At 35.0% G+C, this 23,553-nt stretch overlaps 1 protein-coding gene across 1 annotated transcript in view; it reads left to right on the top strand.

Moving 5' to 3' along the window:
* The window catches only part of LOC149804569 (uncharacterized), a 29,006-nt gene extending 5,671 nt beyond the window's left edge, over positions 1 to 23,335 (top strand). The window contains exon 2 of the mRNA XM_089941654.1: positions 19,279 to 23,335. Coding sequence (XP_089797780.1) covers positions 19,516 to 20,424 — 909 coding nt within the window. The 5' untranslated portion in view covers positions 19,279 to 19,515 and the 3' untranslated portion in view covers positions 20,425 to 23,335. The remainder of the gene's footprint in view (positions 1 to 19,278) is intronic.
* The last annotated feature ends 218 nt before the right edge of the window (positions 23,336 to 23,553 follow it).

Genomic DNA, 23,553 nt, shown 5'->3' with positions numbered 1-23,553 from the left:
GTTTTAAGGATCGTATCTGAACAGGCAAAGCAATCATAAAAGCCATATAAGAGATTATTTCGACATAAAACTCACATCCAGTTCAGCTCTCTGTACCCTTTCTGCAGTCCCTCAAAATGCTGCACATTGAGTCGAATGACAGATGAACTGACAACAAACGTAGCTATAAGAAAATATCTATTGTATATTGCAGATTGGGAAACACATGCCGAATTTGGCTTAAACGAAAACTCTAGTCCATACATTTCTGCTTAACCTGATTGGGGAAATACGCATGCACTCACAACTCCCAAGTGTGTGTGTGTGTGTGTGTGTGTGTGTGTGTGTGTGTGTAGATATAAATGTAAAGATATAAAGCACTACATCCTATATACACTTTCTGTAATATGTCTGTACCTGTGTGGGCCACCTCTCTCTCTCTCTCGTTCTGTATACTTAAGATGAATTCGCTTGGTATGAAGACAGAATGAGACAGATATAAACTGATGTCCGCATTAATACAGACAATGTAAATACTAACCTTTACTGATGTCATATTCACCAAAATAAATACTAGCCAGGCAAGGAGCCAACTATTCGTTTTAAGCTTACATGAAAACTATCCCAACATCAAGGCATGGAAAAGACTTAAAAAGATATAAAAAAATAAACAAATTAATGAAATCGAATCTCCTAAAATACGCTCCAGTGCTTTGTCCCCTGGCCTCTTAAATATTTTTTCCAGCAGTGCGTATGTTTACCAAACAGGTGCATTAGTACTTTGTTATCGTAACTTGACATTACGCAAATATTTTAAATCCTCTCCTTTTCGAGTAGTCCTTTAAAACGTCTCAAGTAAAGTATTCAGGTAATAGTGTAATTTGTTGTACCAGACTGAAAAGCCATGCATTTGGTATGTATAAGCTTTCAATAGTGCAACAAAAAAATTCCAGGATTGATTTAAAAAATAGCATTTAAAAACTAATATCTGTTATCACTCAAAACAACTATCTTATTGTTAACCCAGAAACAAACCTGTTTCAGAGAATGCATCGCGGTGAGTAATTAAAAGATAGAGATATATCTTGGTGGCTAAAATGACAAGTGAACGTTTAGTTCATGTATTCTTTCTGCAAAGCAAAATGTAGACTGAAATAGAAATTTATTTGAGATTCTTTGTTCCAGTTTGGGAGATCGTTAAAGCAACAGTTCATAATTATTATTTTGAAAGAAATAAGATCTCCTTTGCTTGCTGTACTGAGCTGGAATGAAATGGCTTTCAAAGGAAATTTTTTCGTGTGTATTTCTACTTAAAACTACAATTAGAGAATTATAAATACCTTCTTGAATTGTGAAAGTGTGTAACTGCAATTTTCAGGTACTCGTTAACATACATGATTAAAGTGCCAGCACTTATACTATGAGCATATATCAGTTTTCTTTTACGGACATTTTAAAGTGTTTCGAGTATTAAATGTCATATTTCCTCGTCTGACCCACGACCAAGCAATGACAACCAAGTTGAGCACAATGGTCTTTTGATATGTATGCAAGTCAGCCTTATAACAGTGCATTGGATAGAAAGATGAAAATAACTAAATTAAATTATATAAATTAAATTGAATAGTAATGATTTACTTTGGTGTCTGGCTATTGTGTTTCAGTTCAGTTTAAAATGCGATTTCAAATTTGATCCAGCTATTGCCCTGACGCCACACCTTTGTATTTTCTTTGTACGAAACACCGAAATGTTTCTCGATTGTCCCAATCTCAAAGAATATTCATTTTGCAGCACACGATAGGCTACACTGGTCAACAGTGAAATCATTACTGACTTGAAAAGGCCCTAATCTGTAGTATTTTGGTGTGCCGAACACGAATATAACCGTGAAAAATTTGTATTGGCTCTCGTTTTGAAGATATTCATATACCTCATTTTCTATGTTTCACTGTGTAAATTTCTCCAGTAGGACTGCAGCAACATCCGGAATAATGATGTAACATTGCATAATACCATCATGCTCACATCATCCACAGTTGATTGCATCATTTTCTGATGCAATGCAATACTAATGCCATGCGGCTGCTGAAGTAAGTTGACGTCAGCAGTGTACTATACATGTGTAGACCTATTATACTAATGCCAGGCGGCTGCTGAAGCTGACGTAAGCAGTGTACTATATAAAGCCCAATCAGATAGGTTCAGCATTTAAAATATTTTAGACGTTGTGCGAGACAGTTCAAGCTACTGTTACATAAAACTTATTATTTTATCCATTTACGTACAATAAAGAACAGCAATGCCTCGAAAGTGTGTTAATACCGCGGACAATTTTTGCTATATTTGTGGGGAAGTGACATTTGCCAACCAGAAGAAAAGTATCAATTCTCAAGTGAAGAAGGCATATCATCTTTACTTCGGATGCAAGGTTGGTGACCAAGACAAGCCTTGGGCTCCGCATATATGCTGTGCTACATGTACAACACAGCTTTCACAGTGGTTGAATTGCAAAAGGTCATCAATGCCGTTTGCAGTCCCAATGGTGTGGAGAGAGCCAAGCAACCACCTAAATGACTGTTACTTCTGCTTGGTTCCTCCTCTTTCCGGCGGAATAACGAAGCGAAAGAAGTCGAGAATAGTCTACCCAAACATTCCGTCTGCATTGAGACCAGTTCCACATGGTGAGGGACTTCCTATTCCAGAACCTCCAGCAGAATATTCTCTTGATTCATCTGACGAAGACAAAGGTGAGTCGACCTGTTCTTCTCCTGGTCCATCAGCATGCAGTGATCCAGATTTTCACTGTGGTGCATCATCAACCCCACACAGAATAACACAGGAAGAACTAAATGACCTGATTCGTGATTTGGACTTATCAAAGAACAAGGCAGAATTGCTAGGATCAAGACTCCAACAATGGAATCTTCTAGAAGAAGATGTCACAATTACTGCATATCGAAAGCGCCACCAGCAATTGGAGCCTTTCTTCAGAAAGGAAAGTAATCTGATATTCTGTTCCGATATTGAGGGCCTCATGAATGCTTTAAAAATCACTCATGACCCACAAGAATGGAGACTATTTGTGGACTCTTCGAAACTGAGTCTCAAGGCTGTGCTTTTGCACAATGGAAACATTCTTCCATCTATTCCAGTAGCGTATGCTGTCCACATGAAAGAGACATACGATAACTTAAGGCAGCTACTGAATTCCATTGAGTATAACAAGTACAGCTGGCACCTCTGTGGTGATTTGAAGGTAGTTGCCCTTTTAATGGGACTGCAGCAAGGATATACAAAATACATGTGTTTCTTATGCGAGTGGGATAGCCGAGCAAGGGAAATGCACTACATGAGGAAGGAATGGACTCACAGGCAGAATGTAGCCATTGGAGAGAAGAATATCCAACACCCAGCTCTGGTTGAGGCTCAGAAAATCTTGCTACCACCCCTTCACATCAAACTAGGTTTGATGAAGAACTTTGTGAAAGCCATTGACCGGACTTTGCTAGCATTCCGATACCTGCATGAAAAATTCCCTCGACTCAGCGAAGCAAAGATTAAAGAGGGAGTTTTTGTGGGTCCTCAGATTAGAGAGCTTTTCAAAGATGACCGGTTCAACAACTTGCTGGAAGGTGACGCGAAACAAGCATGGAATGCTTTTCGCCTAGTTTCTACAAACTTCCTCGGAAATGTTAGGGCAGAAAACTATAAGGAACTAGTAGAAGACATGTTGATGAAGTATAAGAAACTTGGCTGCAATATGTCTCTAAAGATTCACTTCCTTCATTCCCATTTGGATTTCTTTCCTAGCAACTGTGGTATTGTTAGTGATGAACACGGCGAACGTTTTCATCAAGATATCGCAACAATGGAACAAAGATACCAGGGAAAATGGTCCACTACAATGCTGGCTGACTACTGCTGGACACTCCTCAGAGATGCTCCCGAACAGCTGTACAAGAGACAGGCGAAGAAATCTAAGATGTAGTCAATGACTTGATTTTTTATAGGTAGGCTATTACAGTTGACCTTTTACTGTTGGAATGCATTTCGTTATGTAAACATTAATTTCTTGCAGATTACAAAAAAACTAGAGCCAATTTTGCAATTTGACTGTCATATTCGTGTTCAGCACATAAAAATTGATAAGAATTGACTAATTTTATTTCAGTAACATGACTTTTGTAAAAATTTGTTGTCCAGTGCTATACATGGCGGCCAGTATTAATGGTGGAGGAAGAACCCGGGCAAACCCCGGAAAGAACCACCAATCACGAGAAGCTACTGGCAAGCTTTGTCACATACCCACATTGGCTGAATCCGAGACTCGAACCCACGCAGACAGAGGTGAAATGACAGTAATCCGTAACGGAGAGCGCTTTAGACCACTCGGCCACTCGGGGCCCACATGAGATTGTTGATTAGCAGCCAGTTTGTAAGTCTGAATGAATGAATGAATGAATGAATGAATGAATGAATGAATGAATGAATGAATGAATCTTTTAGAAATTATATAAAAACTGAGATACATGGTACTCGCTCATCTCTCAATTGCATGTACATTTACCGCACTAAACGTCAGTGAGGCCTCGCGCTCCATCGTGGCACACGAATGCTTGTTTTCAGTGTACTGAAACATGTTGGACAATTCTTTGCGTTTTGGATATGTCACTGTTTGCATGAATTAATCTTTCTCGACTCATTCTAGATCTTAGTTTACCTGTTCTACATTTTGATAATAAAATACCATGCAGTAAGCGACCAGAATCATGGAACTGAGAACTGGAAACGAATAATATTTGCCCCGTCTAATGTGGTACAGAACGAACACAAATTACGAATGACATGCGCGTGCTATCACAAGTTTGCTGCTTGGTCGCAATCCAGTCTTGATGAAATCTGAATAAGTGTTCAATGCATTATTTCTATTCATGAATGCAAACGACCTTCATGAATGGAATCGACCTTCAGGATGCATCAGTAATTCTGAATAAAAGCTGTATATATGAAAGCTTTAATCTATTTTATTTAAATACATGTTAACAATATTTCCTGTCAAATAGCTGAATTTTTACAAAAGAATTATCACTTTTCAGTCGCCATATATCTGCACAAATGTCTTAAAGAAAACGTGTCAATGAAACGTGTGAACATCTTTAAAATAGCATATTTAAAAAAGGACACCTGATTTTAAAACATATTATTAGACAACATGAGTAGGCAATATGGATAGCAAACAATACAATTTTTGAGTATAAAAAGTTTTTTTCCACTCATACCGACTAATAACAGCTTTTGTCTTCCTTTCATTTATGTTGAACAAAGAAAAATCAAACATACTATGATACTCTTTTTTCTAATTGTGAAGAAAATTTTACTGATTACAAAACAGATATATTTGTTCGGATTTTTTGTTGTTGCATAAATCGTTTCATTTATGTTGTATTTGAACATGCATTTGATTAACTACGGGTGTGAGCATCATTTGACATCGTTATTTAAAACATTTTTAAAGCAAAAAAGGGTCACGTAGCATCTACGTTAAAATGTTCCAATCAAATACTTACTTGTGGTCGTCATGTGATGTATTTAAATCATTCCTGGAAGAAAAAATCTTTTCTTTTGTTGTTATAACTGTTTGGTTAGACCTTGAATAGCTATCGATCTAATCATATATGTAAGTGTTTCTCCTCAAATATAGTGATATTCCTCAAATTCGAATCAGTGGGATATCTAAATTGTTTAAAGATCAAACCTTTGACTGGGCCTGAACTTTTCCTTCTTTAAAATAACCCTGTCCCCAGTTAACCGAAAAACATTTTTCTCTGAAATCAAAACAAACATTTTGATCCTAAATGTCAATTAAACACTAAAAAAGCCACAAAAAACCGAAACTGTCTACAATCTTTGAATTAACTGCTAATATTCTATACAACATTGATATGCATGGTTAAAAGTAGTCTGTTATAATGCATTAGGTGCACCATACGCCTCAGACATGTTGTGCTAGAGTATATAAAGTTTGCAAAAACTCTACAAGGCTCATTAAAGATTCAGTGAGCCAGAAATGCCCCAAGGACACCAAGAAAACATTTTATGACAGATACGTCATATATGTATTGAGTTAAAATGTTTATCGTCATCTTCTTGAGATCGTGGTTTCTTTTGTATTTTTGTAATTCTATGCTCTTTTGTTTTTATGTTTTTCTACCAACGCATCTTAAAATACTTTAGTACAATCTGTATGTCTTCATACAATACGTTGTTTTGCATTGATTTGAAGTATAAAGAAAACCACAGCGAAACGTCATTTGTTTTACAAGGTATTTCGTTACCTACGGTTTTATGCCCGTGGCGTACCTCACCACAGCGGCGATATGTTTCGAAGTAACACCCATATTTTCTTGCTCACAAGCATTGATCTACTTTGGTTTAATTAAATGTAAAATTAATTTTCCTTCACTGAACCAGTTTCCCCAGATATTTCTTCTCATAATCGTGTTCAGTACGGTAAAATATCGTTGAAGTATGTACACAAACTTGATTGTTAAGACCGTTAAATATATACTCATTGATATTTCAGTTGTATGAATCTCTAAGTGTTTTAGTTGTGATTGTGCTTAAATTATATGTATTCATACGTTTCACCTCTCTTCTAGTTAGAAGACTATTACAGCTGTTTGAAACCTGTTTCGTACTTGGTTTTGTATTGGCAAATTGAGTATCGACATGTTCAAATTTAGTAAATTTAAGTACGAGGACCATCCATAAGACATCGAAAATCCTGGCAGACGATATTTGATTACTGTACGCCAATCAGATTGGTCTTGCACGTAAGGTTTTTTGTGTGCTGTCGGCGATGTGTTCTAAAAGAACATATATCCATACAAGAAATGACTTGAGTGGACTATTGATTACAATATACCCAAAAGATTTGAAATCTGATAAATTTTAATGTTCAATTTTAATGTTCTTGTACCATTAATAAAAAGGTCATACACGTATATGACTTTCTTGTTTAGTGTGGTTAAATCTGAATTAATCGACCAAGTGCTCTCATCTAACGTATTACTTACTAACATATCGATATATGTCCTGAAAACATATATGCAAATATTATACTGATAATAATTCGATTTCTATCTAAGATCGTCGCTAAAATTTATACCATTTAAGTTTGCGCTTATATAACAAACGGTTGCTTGTGTCGCCTATTGGTGGCTATCGTCACATCGTTGATTCCTCGCTTAACCAGGTATCAACAAAGTTTTTAGCATTGAATTATCATATTGAACAATCTATTTCTTACTCCTGTAGTTGTTGCCTTTAGTTTTGATCATAAAAATAATGCTATAAAATGTATTTACGTTTGCAAAAGCAGCAAAGTAATAATGATCACATAAAATGGGATCATTCATTCAGTGCTGTTACTGAGTCAGTCATCTGTAAAAATATTTACAGTCTAATGTGAATTTGCAATATTACAGTTCTTGTCTATATTTGCAATATTACAGTTCTTGTCTATAAACGAAAAAAACATATCTCAAACTTGCCCACTTTACCATTCATTCTGCATTAAACTATTTACATGCATACCTATTTACAAGCTGACCTGGTTAATATTTCATTTCTATAACGTGTGCATTTGCATTTGAAATGGATATGCCTTTTGTTCTGTACCTTGTTATAATAGGTACACTTATTCAAGTAATGTAGGCCATATTTCCAAATAACAAATATACGTGAAATAAGAACACGCAAAATGTGATAAATTACATTCAGTATTTGTCGTACAACAATCCGATTGCTCCCTTAAATACAGGCAAATGCAAATCTGCATAGTGCGTAAAAATTTAAACTGGTTTTTGCTTGTCACGATATATGGAACTTCAAATGGCTGAAGATACAAATATTGTGGTAAATATTACCTATATTGATATTTAAACATGTAATTCCACAAGTGTGATATTAACGAAAATAATGCTTAGCTTAAATATCTGCAATAAAACAATTACAGATTCCTACATGGTAGGGTGCATGGTCATACCTTCCTTACTGAAACAACTGCCTCTTTAATAACTGAATAAATTACGATAAGTAACATCTATCATGATTCATTGCCAAATCCCTGCTTAATTATTGCGTAAACTATTAAGATATGTTTCATTTGGTTTTGCTTATCTATGTTTGTCTATCAATACATCTCTGCTTGAGGAAATTTATAACAACTGATTCGTCCCCCACCAGATGGTTAAACAAAGCTTCTCCAGTTCCGTAAGTATAAAGTCAAAAAGGATTATATTTCCCATGGCCGCTCATTCTCTTCTGCCACTACCATCTGGCCTTTTTTGGATGGGGATGGTGTTCATTTCTTATGCATCATCAACACAGTGAACATAGCTATTCTGATGGCAAGGGCATCATACCATGTAGATTACTTGTATCATGATTCTAACTTTAACAGGCTGGCTAAGATATCTATTTCTTAATCTCCACCATTCCACACATATGGCGATTGTTGTAATGAATAATGAATTGATTGCAGTAAATGGAATATATGTGGTAAAACAGAAGATCAATGGGATAGATATTTGCCTTAATTCAAGGAAACTTCAGCTCATTCAGCTGATAACACCGAATTAATTGATACATAAATAAAAGTTCACAGATGAACAAGGCTTTTAGTAATTCATGGCTAAAATCCAAAGTGTGACGGTGCACATAAAATATAGATTTAAAGAATCAAATTCACCTGTTCATTATATTCTCCACTAAACGTAACTATAACATTCTAAAGAATATTATTTCAAAAATAAAACCATAGGAAGATTGATATGAAAGAAAAGGATGTACCTAAAATGTCCATCTGATTGAATGGGTCAAAACCGAAGGTTTTCAGTGTAGTAAGCCCCTCCCCCCTTCCGTCCCCGTCCCCTTCTGCACAGCTTGTTATCTTGTGATAATATACGCGTATCAAGGACAACTATTTACACCTGGATAATAATTATTCCCCCCCCCCCAAATTTGCTGCGGACACGAAAGCAAACAGTCTTCATCCACGTTTGGGTTATACTGCCCGGACCTCATGGATCACGTTAAGTAAATACTTAAATATTAGCAGGTGCCCTTGATATTAAGCCTTTCTTAAGTGATCATATTGACTTGCGAAGTGTAATTTCTTGTCGCGCGCTCTTGCTGTTAACTACTAATATTAACATATCATTCAATATTCTGGTGCTATTTTTAGCATGGATGTCTTGGTTTTTGCAAGATGGAGAAACAATATACACCAGAAAACTCTTTTTAACATCGGTAGTCTAGCTGATATAAAATCATCAGTTCTAAACATGCTATTTTACCTACCCGACATAAAACAATTGAGACATGTTAAAACAGAGAGGTGCACGGGTACTACCTGTTTCAGTAAAACAATACAGATGAGACATGTAAAAATCTCAACGGTAACAACAACTTTAACGACAAAAACAATAATATGTACAAAATGCAAATATGCATTTATAGGAAATAAAAAATAAAACGTATATACATTTATGATACGTCATGGGATGTGTACTTGTGAACATTAAAATAACAAAGATAGCCAAAAAAATAATTGCTATTATGTTAGTAACATGCATGTACAAATGCAATATTAATAATTAATTAAGGCATACGGAGCTGTATCCCAGGTACTATGTGAAGATCCAAAGCTAACACGTTGCATTCAGTTAGACACATAGTTTTCACATTAGTTTGACCGATTTCTGGCCAATGTATCAACCTTTCATATTGTGATGAGGTTTTCGAAGACCATTTTTCAGTTTCATTAATATAGCGCCCATGAAGTACAGAGCACCCCTCCAATCACGGTATCAAAATGAAATTGGGGCTTCTTGCATAGACGCCAATTAACAATTATAAAAATACATGTTAAATAATAACTGTTCTGTTGCAGCCATTGTCCACGTAATCCAATTATTTTGTAAATTGGAGTTACCTATATTTCTGTGATACTATCTGGAATTTTTCATGTTCATTACAGGTGTAATTCCTGATCATAACACTAGTGAACACAATTTTAAGAATTTTGGAGGGGTATTATCAACACATGTCGATTCTTATCAAGGTTTTTCCTAACTTGAAAACATATTCTGGTACACAAGTTTGAGCTGAGAGTTGGATATTGTTTTCGGGTAGTTCATCAATGTGGATTGCTTGTGTGCTGGGTGAATACTTATATGTAAGCTCATTTGACCCAATACTAATTACAATTTCGCAGATTTTAGTCTGGTCAGCAAACATGGTAATAAAACAATTAAAATGATGTTTTAGTCGAAACTTTTGTATTTTGTTGATGAAATAGCAAAAAAAAACGGGTTGATTAAAAATCCTTAGACTTTGGTTCCCAGAGTGGTTGAATTTTATATCACCTGTGTATGTATGTATGTATGTATGTATGTATGTATGTTTGTGTGTGTATATGTGTGTGGATGTGTGTGTATGTGTTTGTGTGTGTGTTTGTTTTTGTGTGTGTATGTTTGTGTGTTTGTGTGTGGATGTATATATGCATGTTATGTCATTCTCTCGCTTCTTTTTGGAAGATAGTGTTCCGTTAATGTAGTGACTGTCGCGCGATGCTAGTCATTTACGCCACAGTATAAATTTATACCATTGTAAAGAAACGTGGATTGTTAGTAACAATAATACATCTTAGTGAAGGGGATAGGGCACACTTTAACTTAACAAGTAGGGTTCCCTATCACATTTGTTAAACTAAAGTGTCAAAGACATACTAAAAGATTGACCACCATACTAAAAAGATCGCTCAGATAATATCAGTATCAATACAGTCTGCTTCAAGTTAATTGTGAATGTCTTTGAAAGCATTTCGATGGCACAGTTGTTATCTAGCTGCGGATTATATCAATATAGACTGCTTCAGGTCAATTATGAATGTCTTTGAAAGCATTTCGATGGCACAGTTGTTATCTAGCTGCGGATTATATCAATATAGACTGCTTCAGATCAATTGTGAATGTCTTTGAAAGCATTTCGATGGCACAGTTGTTATCAAGCTGCGGATTATATCAATTTAGACTGCTTCAGATCAATTGTGAATGTCTTTGAAAGCATTTCGATGGCACAGTTGTTATCTAGCTGCGGATTATATCAATATAGTCTGCGGTAGGTCCATTATGAATCGTACTCACCTCCTTTCTTCGAAAGCATGTAGATAGCACAGTTGAAATCTAGTTAAGGAGTATTTAATCCCTTCAAATCTTACAAATTTCAAACCAAACTTTGTTTCACAAGCCCAGGCTTTGTTTTCAATGGCGAGTGCAATGTTAAAGAACTGCTATGGCGCCAAAACCATCCAGTGATGAGTTCGGCGACAACAGAGTCATTGGTGAACGCACCACAATTGTCAGTGCAATACAAATACAGTCATTTTTAAAAAAAAGAAAGAAAAAAAAGAAGAAGACAGAATTATTGAGATTTCGCAATGGTCCTTTTATGCATATCAGGACTGGGCATTATCGACTTAGCATTCCCAGATGGTTGTAGACATTAACGTGTGGACTGATATCATTGCACACATAGGTCTCTTGCAATGCCCTTTGGTTTCTTTATACGGATTTGTCGGTGCAGTCACTAATTCATTTAACTGCTCCGGTGTTAGGGAAAAACATCTCACAGAAATATAACAATGCAGAGGTTTTAAATGATTTTATAGCTGTAACATAACTGTTCCTATGTTGGTCTATAACTGGAATTTGGTGCTCGTTCGACCGTACGTTCAGTGTCCATACGTCTATCTATACGCATTCGCATTCTCCATAATATTACCAGTAATCATTTATTGTGATATACATAAGTGTGGAGAGTGTTAAATCAACTTTCTTTTGCAGTCACGACAATTATAAAAAAAAGAACCACACCCACAGATGAATAAAGATCGTTATTAAATTTTAAATACTTTTTAACTACCGACCCAGTTTAAGTTTCAATCATCATAGGGACACATGTTGATCTACATGTATTTGAATACTAACAAAATGACAACTCTCCCAAGAACAAAAAAACCCAACAAAACAAACAACACATAATTATTCCAATAATAAGTTTTGAAAAAGTAATTATATTTATTTCTTCGGGTTCTCTGGACAAGGGTTAATAGGTTTTGGTGCTTGGTATCTTAATTGATTGATTGATTGTTCCTTCATATTTAATTACAATACGACATTAAATATTTTTGTAAACACTGATGAAACATAATTTTAGTTCAATCTTGTTTGTAAATTATTTACCCAATGTGGATTTGACAAAAACTCAAAATCAGATGTTTGGTTATTTTGGTTTTGATTGATAGCTATCGCATTCTTTTTATTCTACCCACAAAGGAAACTAAAATGCATTTTCAGACCGCTTATAGGGCGATAGCGTATACTGGATTACCCGGTCATTTGATGGTTATAGTTTTCAGGTTTAGACGTGCTATTATACAAAACCTAAGCAATAGACCTCATATTTAATCATCTAAAATTGCTTCAAATATTTTTCACATTTGTATGCACTTGTAATTTTGCTACCATTGCTAACTCAAACGCAACTGATTGTCCTTCAATCATCGACCAATTACCAGTCAAATTACCATTGATTAGCCTTGATACTTGGACCATTTACAAGTCAAATTACATATGTTAATTAAGCATAGTTGGCCTAATTCAACTCTTTTTTATACAATTTTTTTCTAGTAGTTTGACAACCCCACACTCTGAGATTTGCATTGACATACTGATTACCTACATATTGCTGAATATAAAGTCTTATTATAGTACCATGAATACCCCTGTATAATACTCACCTAGATGCAAACAGCAAATACCCTAAATGGTCATCGTATAATGTGCCGATAGGTCAATAACTACACTATTCGCATAAAACCACGCATCCTATGAATAGCGAAACTCCTGCTCAGTCCGCGGGTTAAGCGACAATAGATCAGTGTATAAAATAATCGCAGTGACATGGCTGTTATATCAGGGTTAAAAGAATGTAAACAAATTTAGCCATATAGTGACTAAATGAGCACACACAGTAAACCAAGTCTCAAAGCCACAAAATCGTAATAAGTCTTTGAAAGTTATGCTTACAGTATCTCAGTATCATTGGCATTTACCTGACTGTAGTGACATAAAAATTGCGATAGTAAAATTGTATGATCGCATTCTCACGTGAAGAAAAGTCACCAAAATAATATTTTCTTAACAAATATCCAAGCATGGGGTCAATTATTGCATGGACAGTTTCGTGATCAAGTGATATGTGAGTGCTGATAAAAATTAAATTTTATTTAACAAAACGGCCATATCTCCTTCTGCGTATCAAGTTGCGCAAGAGGACGATAGGCTAAGACGCTATGCGTAATAATAACACCAAAATTATTTTGACACAGTCATTAGCAAGAATGTTTAAAATGTTTGATTTTGAAAACAATAAATTAATTTATATGGAAATGACATGATTTTAAGCTGTTAAAAAAATTAAGTAGCTTTTCACACGTTTTCACTTTTTCACACACACACACACACACATTTACTGTAGGTAGACAGTAAGCTTATTCATTTTATTTTGAAATATTTTATTTTATTATTAGAGATTATTTTTAAATTTATTGTTCTCAGCATAAATTAGTACTTTACTGCAATTTGTGGTCACTTGTCAGGTGAAGTTTGAATCAATGATTTGAAGGCAATATCATCAGTTCTCCAAGAAGCCTGTTTTACACGATGATGACGATAAGGATTTGTTTTCTTACCGGGAAGTTTTATCTTTGATGAGATACATGGTTGAATTTTTAAAAATAAAAATGTTCTATGTTATATCATTAATAAAATCTGTTAACGAAAGTTCAATGGAATTGTTTAAGTGAAAGAATAAAAATCTTTGTTCAGAACCTTGAATTTAAGTTCCTGGTATTTAAAAACAACTCTTGTGGCACAATCTTTGAACAACTCGCAAAGCTACATTTTGTTTGTCAGGTCGATGTTAGATATCGGATCCTACTGTGTCCGTAGTCGCGTATTACCTACCCGTACCCCTACTCTTTCTTCCGTGAGTGAGGTGTTATATATATATATATATATATATATATATATATATATATATATATATATATATATATATATATATATATATATGTGTGTGTGTGTGTGTGTGTGTGTGTGTGTGTGTGTGTTATCCTTCAAGTAGATATAATTTACTTAATTATAACTTTACTTAATTATAACTTTACTTAATTATAAATTTACTTAATTATAACTTTACTTAATTATAAATTTACTTAATTATAACTTTACTTAATTATAACTTTACTCAATTATAACCTTACTTAATGAAAACTATCGACACACAGTTTTAAAACTCATCAATTATTTTTCTGATGCAACAAAAGAAAAGTGATGGGCAGTTTGAAACACATTTATAGATTTCAAACTTGATACGCATAAGGATATACAACCGTTCTAGAAAAACAAATATTTCGCCTGCATTATTGATTCCTCTCACGCACAACCGAAAAGTAGCACTCACTGTTTTCCCGTCAGACCATATGGCGATGCATGAGGGAGATTGGAACATGTGAACTTGAAAGTAGTTTGATTACAGGTTTGCACAGTTGAATTGTGTTAATATATAACCATTTATTAGTCATTAGCGTTATCTTTAGTTTCTGAACACGCAATTATCACATACGTTTCAGTTAATTCGCCTTTAAAAGAATCTACGGATAATTCCGTTCTAGAAAGGAGTTGGGTGATATCTACACGGGTGATCTGTGTGATCTGTGTGATCTATTGGCTCAGTCATATATAAAAAAATATCGAATAGATTATACGTACCGATTGGACACAAATCAAAGGAACTACGCGGGTTTTGAAGATAATTAAATGGGAATGTGTTCAACAGAACGGTTAATAAAGTTTAATCAGGTGTACTTGTTATTTCTGCTTTATATTTGAAGGGAATTGGAGACGGTTTGATAACAAGCTATCCGTATGTTAAATCTAAATTTAACATTTTATCGGGGGCAGTGTGAAATCAAATACTCTGCCAACAGGGCGTTGATAACCAGGTTTATGACTTAACATGATTCAATCAAAAGGCCGTGACACATACTGGTTGTATATTCAGAAACTCTTTTTTATATGCTTTCTAGCTGAGAGAGAGAGAGAGAGAGAGTGAGAGAGAGAGAGAGGATTATGAATAACATTTTGAAAGCATTATGGTATCCTGGTGTCCGTGTGTGTGTGTGTGTGTGCGTGTGAATATATATATATATATATATATATATATATATATATATATATATATATATATATATATATATATATATATATCTGTGTGTGTCTGTGTGTGTGTGTGTGTGTGTGTGTGTAAAGAAATAAAGTGACAAGGTACAGTCTTACTCAAAAGCAAATTTAGGAAACAGAGACAAACAATACACACCAAAGAGAAAGGTTATCGTTGCCTATTATCTTGTCCTTCGTTTTACAATAATATATGTTAATCCGTAACACACGATCCCATGCTGGATCCAGTGCACTTCAAAGGACTATTATTCTACATATATAATGTTACAACACTCCGGAATTAATATTTATCTGCCAATTAGAGTGAAAAAATAATTTGCTGCGGGATTAAAACTGGTTCCATTCCATACTAAAGGCAAGATACTTTATCAACCAGTTAGCTTTACATTTTGCCCTATGAATCACACTAAAGTGTTGGTCTAATTAATTTAGATGAAAGCGTTTCAAATTAATGGCAACATTCAAAGAGCCGTGCTGAAATAAAAGGTCACATAGTTTACATGTACATTTCTTTTCTCACTTCCACACAAAAGGCAATGAGAGCAATCAATACGAAACCTGAACTTAAAGTGAATGACGTACACACATAAGGGTGTTATCTAACTTAAAGCAGCAAATGTACTTATTTTATGTCGATTGCACAATAAGTTATTATATTTGCGCGTATGAGATATTGTTTTACTCTGTGTGTGTGTGATAAACCTCTGAATACTAGAATTTACAAGCGTAGTAAACTTGTGTTTCATAATTTGTTTGCGATTGGGGGGAAGGGTCATATCGCGTCTTGTAGACCGACCTGGCAAACTTTGATAAACGATGACTGATTGCAGTCACTCAGATATCGTGAACGAAATCTGAAATGTAAACGATATAAAGGGTCAAAGTTTATTCTCATATCCGTCAACTGATACATATTTCTATATGTTTTATGACAGGACAAGAACTGAGTTCGTTTGTGAAAAAAATATAGTATATTGTTGGTGAATGAATGGTTTATACTTCTCCAACGAAAAGAGTGCAGAGATAGAAGACTATTACACAGTATTTCTAACCAAGAAGCGCTTTCTTTCTAAAATTATCAAAGTACCTTCCAGACTTTCCTTTATTAAGTTATTTGCTTATCTATTCTATTCTATTATAATTATTTATTTGAAGGCCACCACACCCACGATGTTTTTGGCAAATAATCTGATCTGATCAACACATAAACCAAATCTATTGATTTAATTTAATTTCTTTTTTTTATAATCATCCAGATCTGCACAATGATTAACGTTTATGATCTGACGTTGTGGAATATGACAAATGAACATAATCCGAGCAAAACATAAAATAAACTTTCAACCGATTTTCCCTTTTATGGAATGGAACATTGAACAGTCCAATTCACCCAACACACTGCCTGCCGTCTTAAACATCATCAGTTAATTTCTCGGTCATTCTAGGACAAGGCTTTTTGTTTCTATAACTCAGTTGTAAATGGGTTTGTTCTATGCGATGTTTCCCCTCCGTAGACTACTTTAGTGAAAGGAAAACCGGTTTTCATTTCCAATAGCAGCTTTTCGATATAAGACCTCCGCATACTATCACCTTGCGTGTAAACACCGACCTCTATACCATCTGTATACAGAAGAGAATTAATCACTATAGTCCCCGTTTCTTTGTAGCCCACTACCGATTTAATACGGTCGACACGTGTTTCTGATAATCGTGGACGCCAATATCACAGACTGTGTGGCATCGTCTTTGGTGATCGGTGCATGGTCGTGATGGTATAGGGGTCGGTGCTTGCAGACAATGCGATGGGTACCGTTTACACGCGGTCCCAGGTTCGAATCTCCGTCAAGTACGCATTAAAAGTCTCTAACCTATATGATAATGCTATTTATTCGTATTTATGGATATAACAAAATTAATCAGCACATATACATTTTACATCTCTACTTGCATTAAATATGTTGAATGAATGGTAAATACCTAAACTTTCGAACAAATGGTTGATAACAGAATAAAGATTCAGTCAGAATATTTTCTCATCTTTTTAAAAATAAATGCGTCAACTGATGTGTTAACAGAAAATCTTCTTATAAATTCATAATGTTAACACTATTTTTGTCAAATCTGATTAAAATCGATATCCCCTTATCAATAAGTAAACCCAACATGAACTGATTTAAGGTTATGTTCCGTTGCCCGTTTTGTTCACCAGTTAAATTATATTTTTCCTACTTCTGAAAGTGTTAGTTTGTATCCGACCAATTGGGCGGACCCAGAACATTCGTTATGTATCCATGTAACAGATGTTTTGATTGGGTGCATGCAAAAACATTTTCAATTTGGCATGGGAATAACATCATTATTCGGACATTTATGTCCAGTGGGATTGGTTCTAATATATGAACTTCTGTAAAACCATTGTCCCTTTATCGTCTTCGAAAAATGTGGGATCAGTGTGTGTTAAAAGGAAACATAACTGTGAGTTTGTACAAGTTTGGGCATGGTCGCCAGATTCATATCTGTATAATATCTAAACCTCACGTGTGGTTATAAAATAAAGAAATCAACTCCTACATGGGATTGAATTTCAAAACGAAATAAAACTGATCACGGTTTAGGACTCTTGAGGGGATAAAATATAATACAAGCCAACGGTGTCATTAATCTAAGACGTTTATGGGATTGTGTGAAACTGAGCGCACAATTAAATCTTTGTTTCATATTGTAAAACTTGGTCTCTGTACGTTGTCAATAATATTTCGAGGAGTTTTCTTCAAGTCTTGAACATTGTTCGAAGTCTGGAATATTTTTATTAGCAATGTAAGGATTTTTTAAGAAATCTAAAGTTATTCGCATGAACACGCTCTCTCTCTCTCTCTCTCTCTCTCTCTCTCTCTCTCTCACACACACACACACATACACACACACACATATAGTAGACCATCTTTTAGGCACTGGGCGTTTTTAAATGCAGAAATCTCCGCATCTGTCATTTTTGACTAACTTGCAGACGCACCTACTACAATACGAACCCACGTTATTTACTTATTACTTGACATGCTAATATTCGTGCAGGCAAAGAAAATGTTGTACAGGTAATTACATATGTACACACAGAAGAACACACCTTAACCTACCTACCTATTTACCGATCTATCCCCTTCCCGTGAAGGCAAGTACTTGAATTAGCCATGTATCTGCATTCTGCTTTAGCAAAATAAAATAATTCAACACAGTTTGTGCTAAATATAATAAAGACTCGTACCTTATTTATTTTTTAACCGGAGCTGCTGGCTTGCTTTTCGTTTGTTCTTTTGCATTCTTAAAAAAGACGTCGAATATGCTTGTAAAAATTTAGTACAATCATCACATTAGAAAAATATTATGTAAATTCATTTTAATTGATCTGAGGTAATTATAAATCTCCTTTCTCTAGCGCTAAGGAACGGATTTATTGCATAGTAAACTTTAAATATTTTATGCGGCTTGCCCTAGTTTAATTGATATTGTCTATCGCACGTAAGTTTTACCCAGTTACCTTTACCTGTAATCAAAACCGAACGTTGGTACTATTGCATGGACTTGGGTGCAACTATCATTATCACTTGTACATTTCCATGTTTGCAATCAAAAACATTCCGTGTAGATATCAATGTGATTGCGCAGTACAATCCGGACATCTCGCTTGCCTTTCGTAGATTCTGCCTGCTTTGTGGTAAGACCGTGATAATCATCTTGCAAACATTGATTTCAACATTACAGATACAAGAATACTTGAGAACATACGATGTTCATGCTATTCACAATCTCATGACCGGATTGCACGACATTTTAAGTTGGCCTACATTTAAAAGTTAGAGATATTTATTAATAATATATTACAACATATTCTAAACAATAAGAGCTAATCAATACATATGTTTGCTTCAGATCGAGGCATGCTGAATTTGGCGTAAAAGGCAAGCATATCAACCTGAAAATATTCACATGACCAGAAGATTCCTGATGACCGACATGAAGGAGGAAACTACATTATTCGGGATATACTTTCCGCAGAGAGGAAATTAAGTACTGAGTTGTTAAGATTCATGATATGCCAGTTGCCATATTATAGACATAAATTCCTGATTTTGAAGTCTCAAAGTGCAGTAAGATTTGGAAAGAAATATGGGGGACGGATTCTTACCCAAGCTTTTTCAGAAGCCTGGCTCAGATGATCAGGATTTTATGGAGAAAGCTGGGCACACCATTTATAGTTCACAGCAATCTTCGTCTTCTAGTTCAACTAAATTGCCCACGATAGACAGGTCGAAAACAAACAGTATCTACAACGTACCCAGCTCCACGAATACTTCATTACCACGTAGGTCACGTGATCGCACTAAACGTGGCAGCATGGGCCGATCGCCAAGTTGCCCGTCCAGTGTAGATTTTAGGAGTGAACTGAGTGGTGCTGATTATCAAATGTCACAAGGCGATTCGCCCATTCCTGTAGTTCTCGGTAGAAGCGACTCCATATCTCCTACTCGACATGAACGAGAACTTACAAAGCTTCCGAACATTTTTCAAAATGGCCAACCAACTCTCAAGGCAAGGAAAAACCCACAAACAAGTAGAGACTTTCCTTCATGGAAGAGTGATGTGAAAAAGGAAAGAAATGGTTTCCGAAGAAGTGAATCATATCAGTCCCTCTATAACAACCACAATGTAACGCTTGGTAACGAAAACAGTAATCCCAATGGCAGCCACAACAGTCAAAATAGGTCTCTCCCCCACACAGCCTTGTTGCTTCCTTTGCAGGCTGATTCGAGAGGTAATAAAAGCATGAACAAGGTTGCTGGGACTGATTCAAGACAAGAGAATAATTATGACTTTACACCAAAGGGGTATGATAATTTCGAAACAGGCGTATTTCGTCGTTGCGGCCAAGAAAACGAGGATCCCGTAGAGGCAATGGCCCATGATAACTCCCATCTTACAGAGGACAAAACCCCATCACCTCATGCACTAGAAATAAAAAGTCGGCATATGAAGCAATGGAACAGGTCGAACAAAGAAGGACAAGTGAAAGCATAAAGTGTTTTTAATGGATGTTTCTTTCTTTTACATAATATTGAAGAGGTGCAGGAAAATTAAATACAGTCAGGTTTACGTGCGTTTGATAAGGCAACCCGTGATACACAAGGAACAATTGAATTTGGAGCCTCTAGAACATATCTGCAATTTTGTATATGGAGTATTATCATGTCGATAAGCGCTTTGTTACTTAAATAATTTAAATACTTGATAAAACTACTAAACGTTTACGTAAATTATATGCATTGCTTTAATGATGAAATTGGTAGTTAGAATGAACGAAACATAAGTTTTCAGTGTTTTGTGTTACTCGTCATGCTGAATATATTAACAGTCTAGACTTTGTGACCCTCATAACAACATTGTAGCATGCAGCGTTTGGTACAATCAGGAGTCACCTTTTTTTCTTTTAGAGCAGCACATGTCCTGTTTATTACCATACAGATATGAATGATTAATGCTGTTCTAAGCCATCATAATTGTGAAATTTTACAGTTTTCAAAGACTGGATATTATGGTGTTATGTAAATTCAACAATCATTCTTTCACTTTGTTAGTGTCTCGTGGCGTCCAGATGACACGTGACATTTTTGGTACATTGCCAATGCTGTACCGTGGCAATTAGTTATTAACGCCTATGTTGTTGAATTGATGCCACTGCTGCGCATGAATACATTATTACTTTGAGTCACAAAATGATTGTCAGACACCTTGTGTGGGCTAGTGTTTGTTTTTCTTAAAGCTTACCACTTGTACATGACCATGATTCAATTTTCATTACATATTTCCACAACCCACATACCAATCCTCTATGTTTTTAAAAACGTGGTACCTAATTAGCAGTTCGGAAAGTTTAAATGGTATGTGTTCGGGATGCGTGAAAGAGCTACATTTTCACTAATTGTATTTTACTATTTACAAATTACAAACAATTGAATCCCACACGGACATGTAGATACTTAAAAACAAAACGCACACCTATTTAAAAGCAGTAACTCGAGCTCTTAAAGGAGGTGATAATTGAAGACTAAGTGGAGCCATCAAAAGCACCTGCTCCTTAAACCTCAATCCCCCCCCCCCTTCCAAAAAACAAAAGCAGAATAAATCAACAACTGAATTGTCAGGCATAGTCAGTAGGTTTTATGAAATACTAGCCTAGACAAGGTGTTCATAGTTTGCATTAATTCTCTGGTCTTCGGTTTTCATAAAGGTAATATCACCACTTTGCATTTATCTGATTGTTTGTTCCAAGTGGCTTTTGTGATACATTCATAATTATACTTTGTAAACGGAGACGTTTATTTTCGAATGTCCATTTTCCAGTTACCAGCATGTATGTATGTATGTATGTATGTATGTATGTATGTAATCTTTTGATGTGCAATATGCCTGTGCCAGGCGGATGTCTCTTTTCCTGTACAAAAATTACTATTTCCATTAATATTCGCGTTTTTTTGTTCTGTTTAATCCATACAGGAAAGTTTGTTATTATTTCAGTACACCTTACCACATTTACTGGGAATCTGATTTGCAATATTGTTTGCGTGGTCCGGCCTGTTCATGGTGTTTGTTCTGGAAAGGCCTGTTTAGCGGTAATTGAGCATTTATTTGTTTTGTTTATTTTTGAGGAGGATGATGGTTGAAAAAAAGAGAAGAAAATTCCAGTGAATGTGAAAAAGGTTAGTTTTGTGGATTTCTGAAAGCAAAATATGCATTTGGGGAAAAATTTCCAGTTGTATCTTCGATCGTTATAAGCATGGGAAAGATCGACATGTAGAACTGGTACAAACAGGAAAGGCTGGAGTTTTAATGTAATCAAATTTTAATGAAAACGCATATATAGTTTGATTGGAAATTTGTCAGTTATGCTTACCTTATAATTGAGGAAGTTTAACAGTTGTCAAAAATAATAATGACTGGAGATTTGTCCCGTGGTACTTGTGGTACCCTCCACTCATACGCATCAGATCGGATAATTTCAAGATTTTCTTGTTTTTGGATGATGCAACTATTTTTTAAAACAACTTTCTAAATTTGTTGTATTCAATACTATTATATTCAGATGAAACAAGTTGCATATCCTGTACCATGAGTTCTGTAACACTGCCGACGGCTATTATTACGTGGGGAACACTTTATCAAAGCTAAAATTTCCATGTTTTCCATTTCAAAGAAATTATGGATTTTAATATTTAGTGTTATAGTTTTATTGTTGAACAAATTTTAGTTTTTACTATAGATTGAGTTTCTGCTCATCGAATTGAGTAATCGTCACAATAGCCCGCGGTTTTCTGAAAAAGCATGACCTAAGAGAAAAGTTATTGGAAATATGAAAATGTTTTAGAGAGCATATATGCATTGGTTTTCTTCATTTTCAATATGTGTGATTTTTATGCTAGGGTTTTGAAAAGTTGTATTTCTTAATTGAAATATTCCTGGTTAAACCTAATACATAGTTATGTAAATAATCTTATTATAATTTTTATTTTCATATTCCAGACTTGAAATTTCAGATGTGATTTGAATCATCTCTGCTTACCGCAACAGTTCTAGCAATATATATATATATATATATATATATATATATATATATATATATATATATATATATATATATGAGGGATTGAGGAATAAACAATTACCCGACCCGGCCACCTGGACCCGGCCGAGTTTTGCACTATATGTATGTGATTTAAAAAAAATATTTCCATCATTAGTATGCATTTTTCTCGTCTTATATTATAAAAGCTCAAAGAGATGCAGATTTTGATTTATGCGTATCGTGTGTATCGATGTGCTCATCGATAAACTTGTAATTGTTTTGTTGAATGATATCATGCAAGGAATGTGACAGTTAAATGCTTTGTTATGTATCGTGTTATTTTGCTATTATACCATAAATAAAATCTCACATGTTGTTACGTTATTCCTGACGCTGCTACAACAACAATAAAAACAAAGCAACAGCAAGACCATTAAAAGCAATAACAGCAAGAAGAAAAACAAATAGTACTAACATAACCCCTACAATTACTTTTTCAAGCTGAGATTTGTTACTATCACAACAAAACACTGTAAGCACCATAAAAACACAATGTGTCATTGCTAAACAGCTTACATTAGGTCTAT

Source organism: Sinohyriopsis cumingii, chromosome 2 (genome assembly GCF_028554795.1).
Source record: "Sinohyriopsis cumingii isolate HCF-2022 chromosome 2, ASM2855479v2, whole genome shotgun sequence".
NCBI lineage: Eukaryota > Metazoa > Mollusca > Bivalvia > Unionida > Unionidae > Sinohyriopsis > Sinohyriopsis cumingii.
This window is presented reverse-complemented; position numbering and strand designations above follow the sequence as displayed.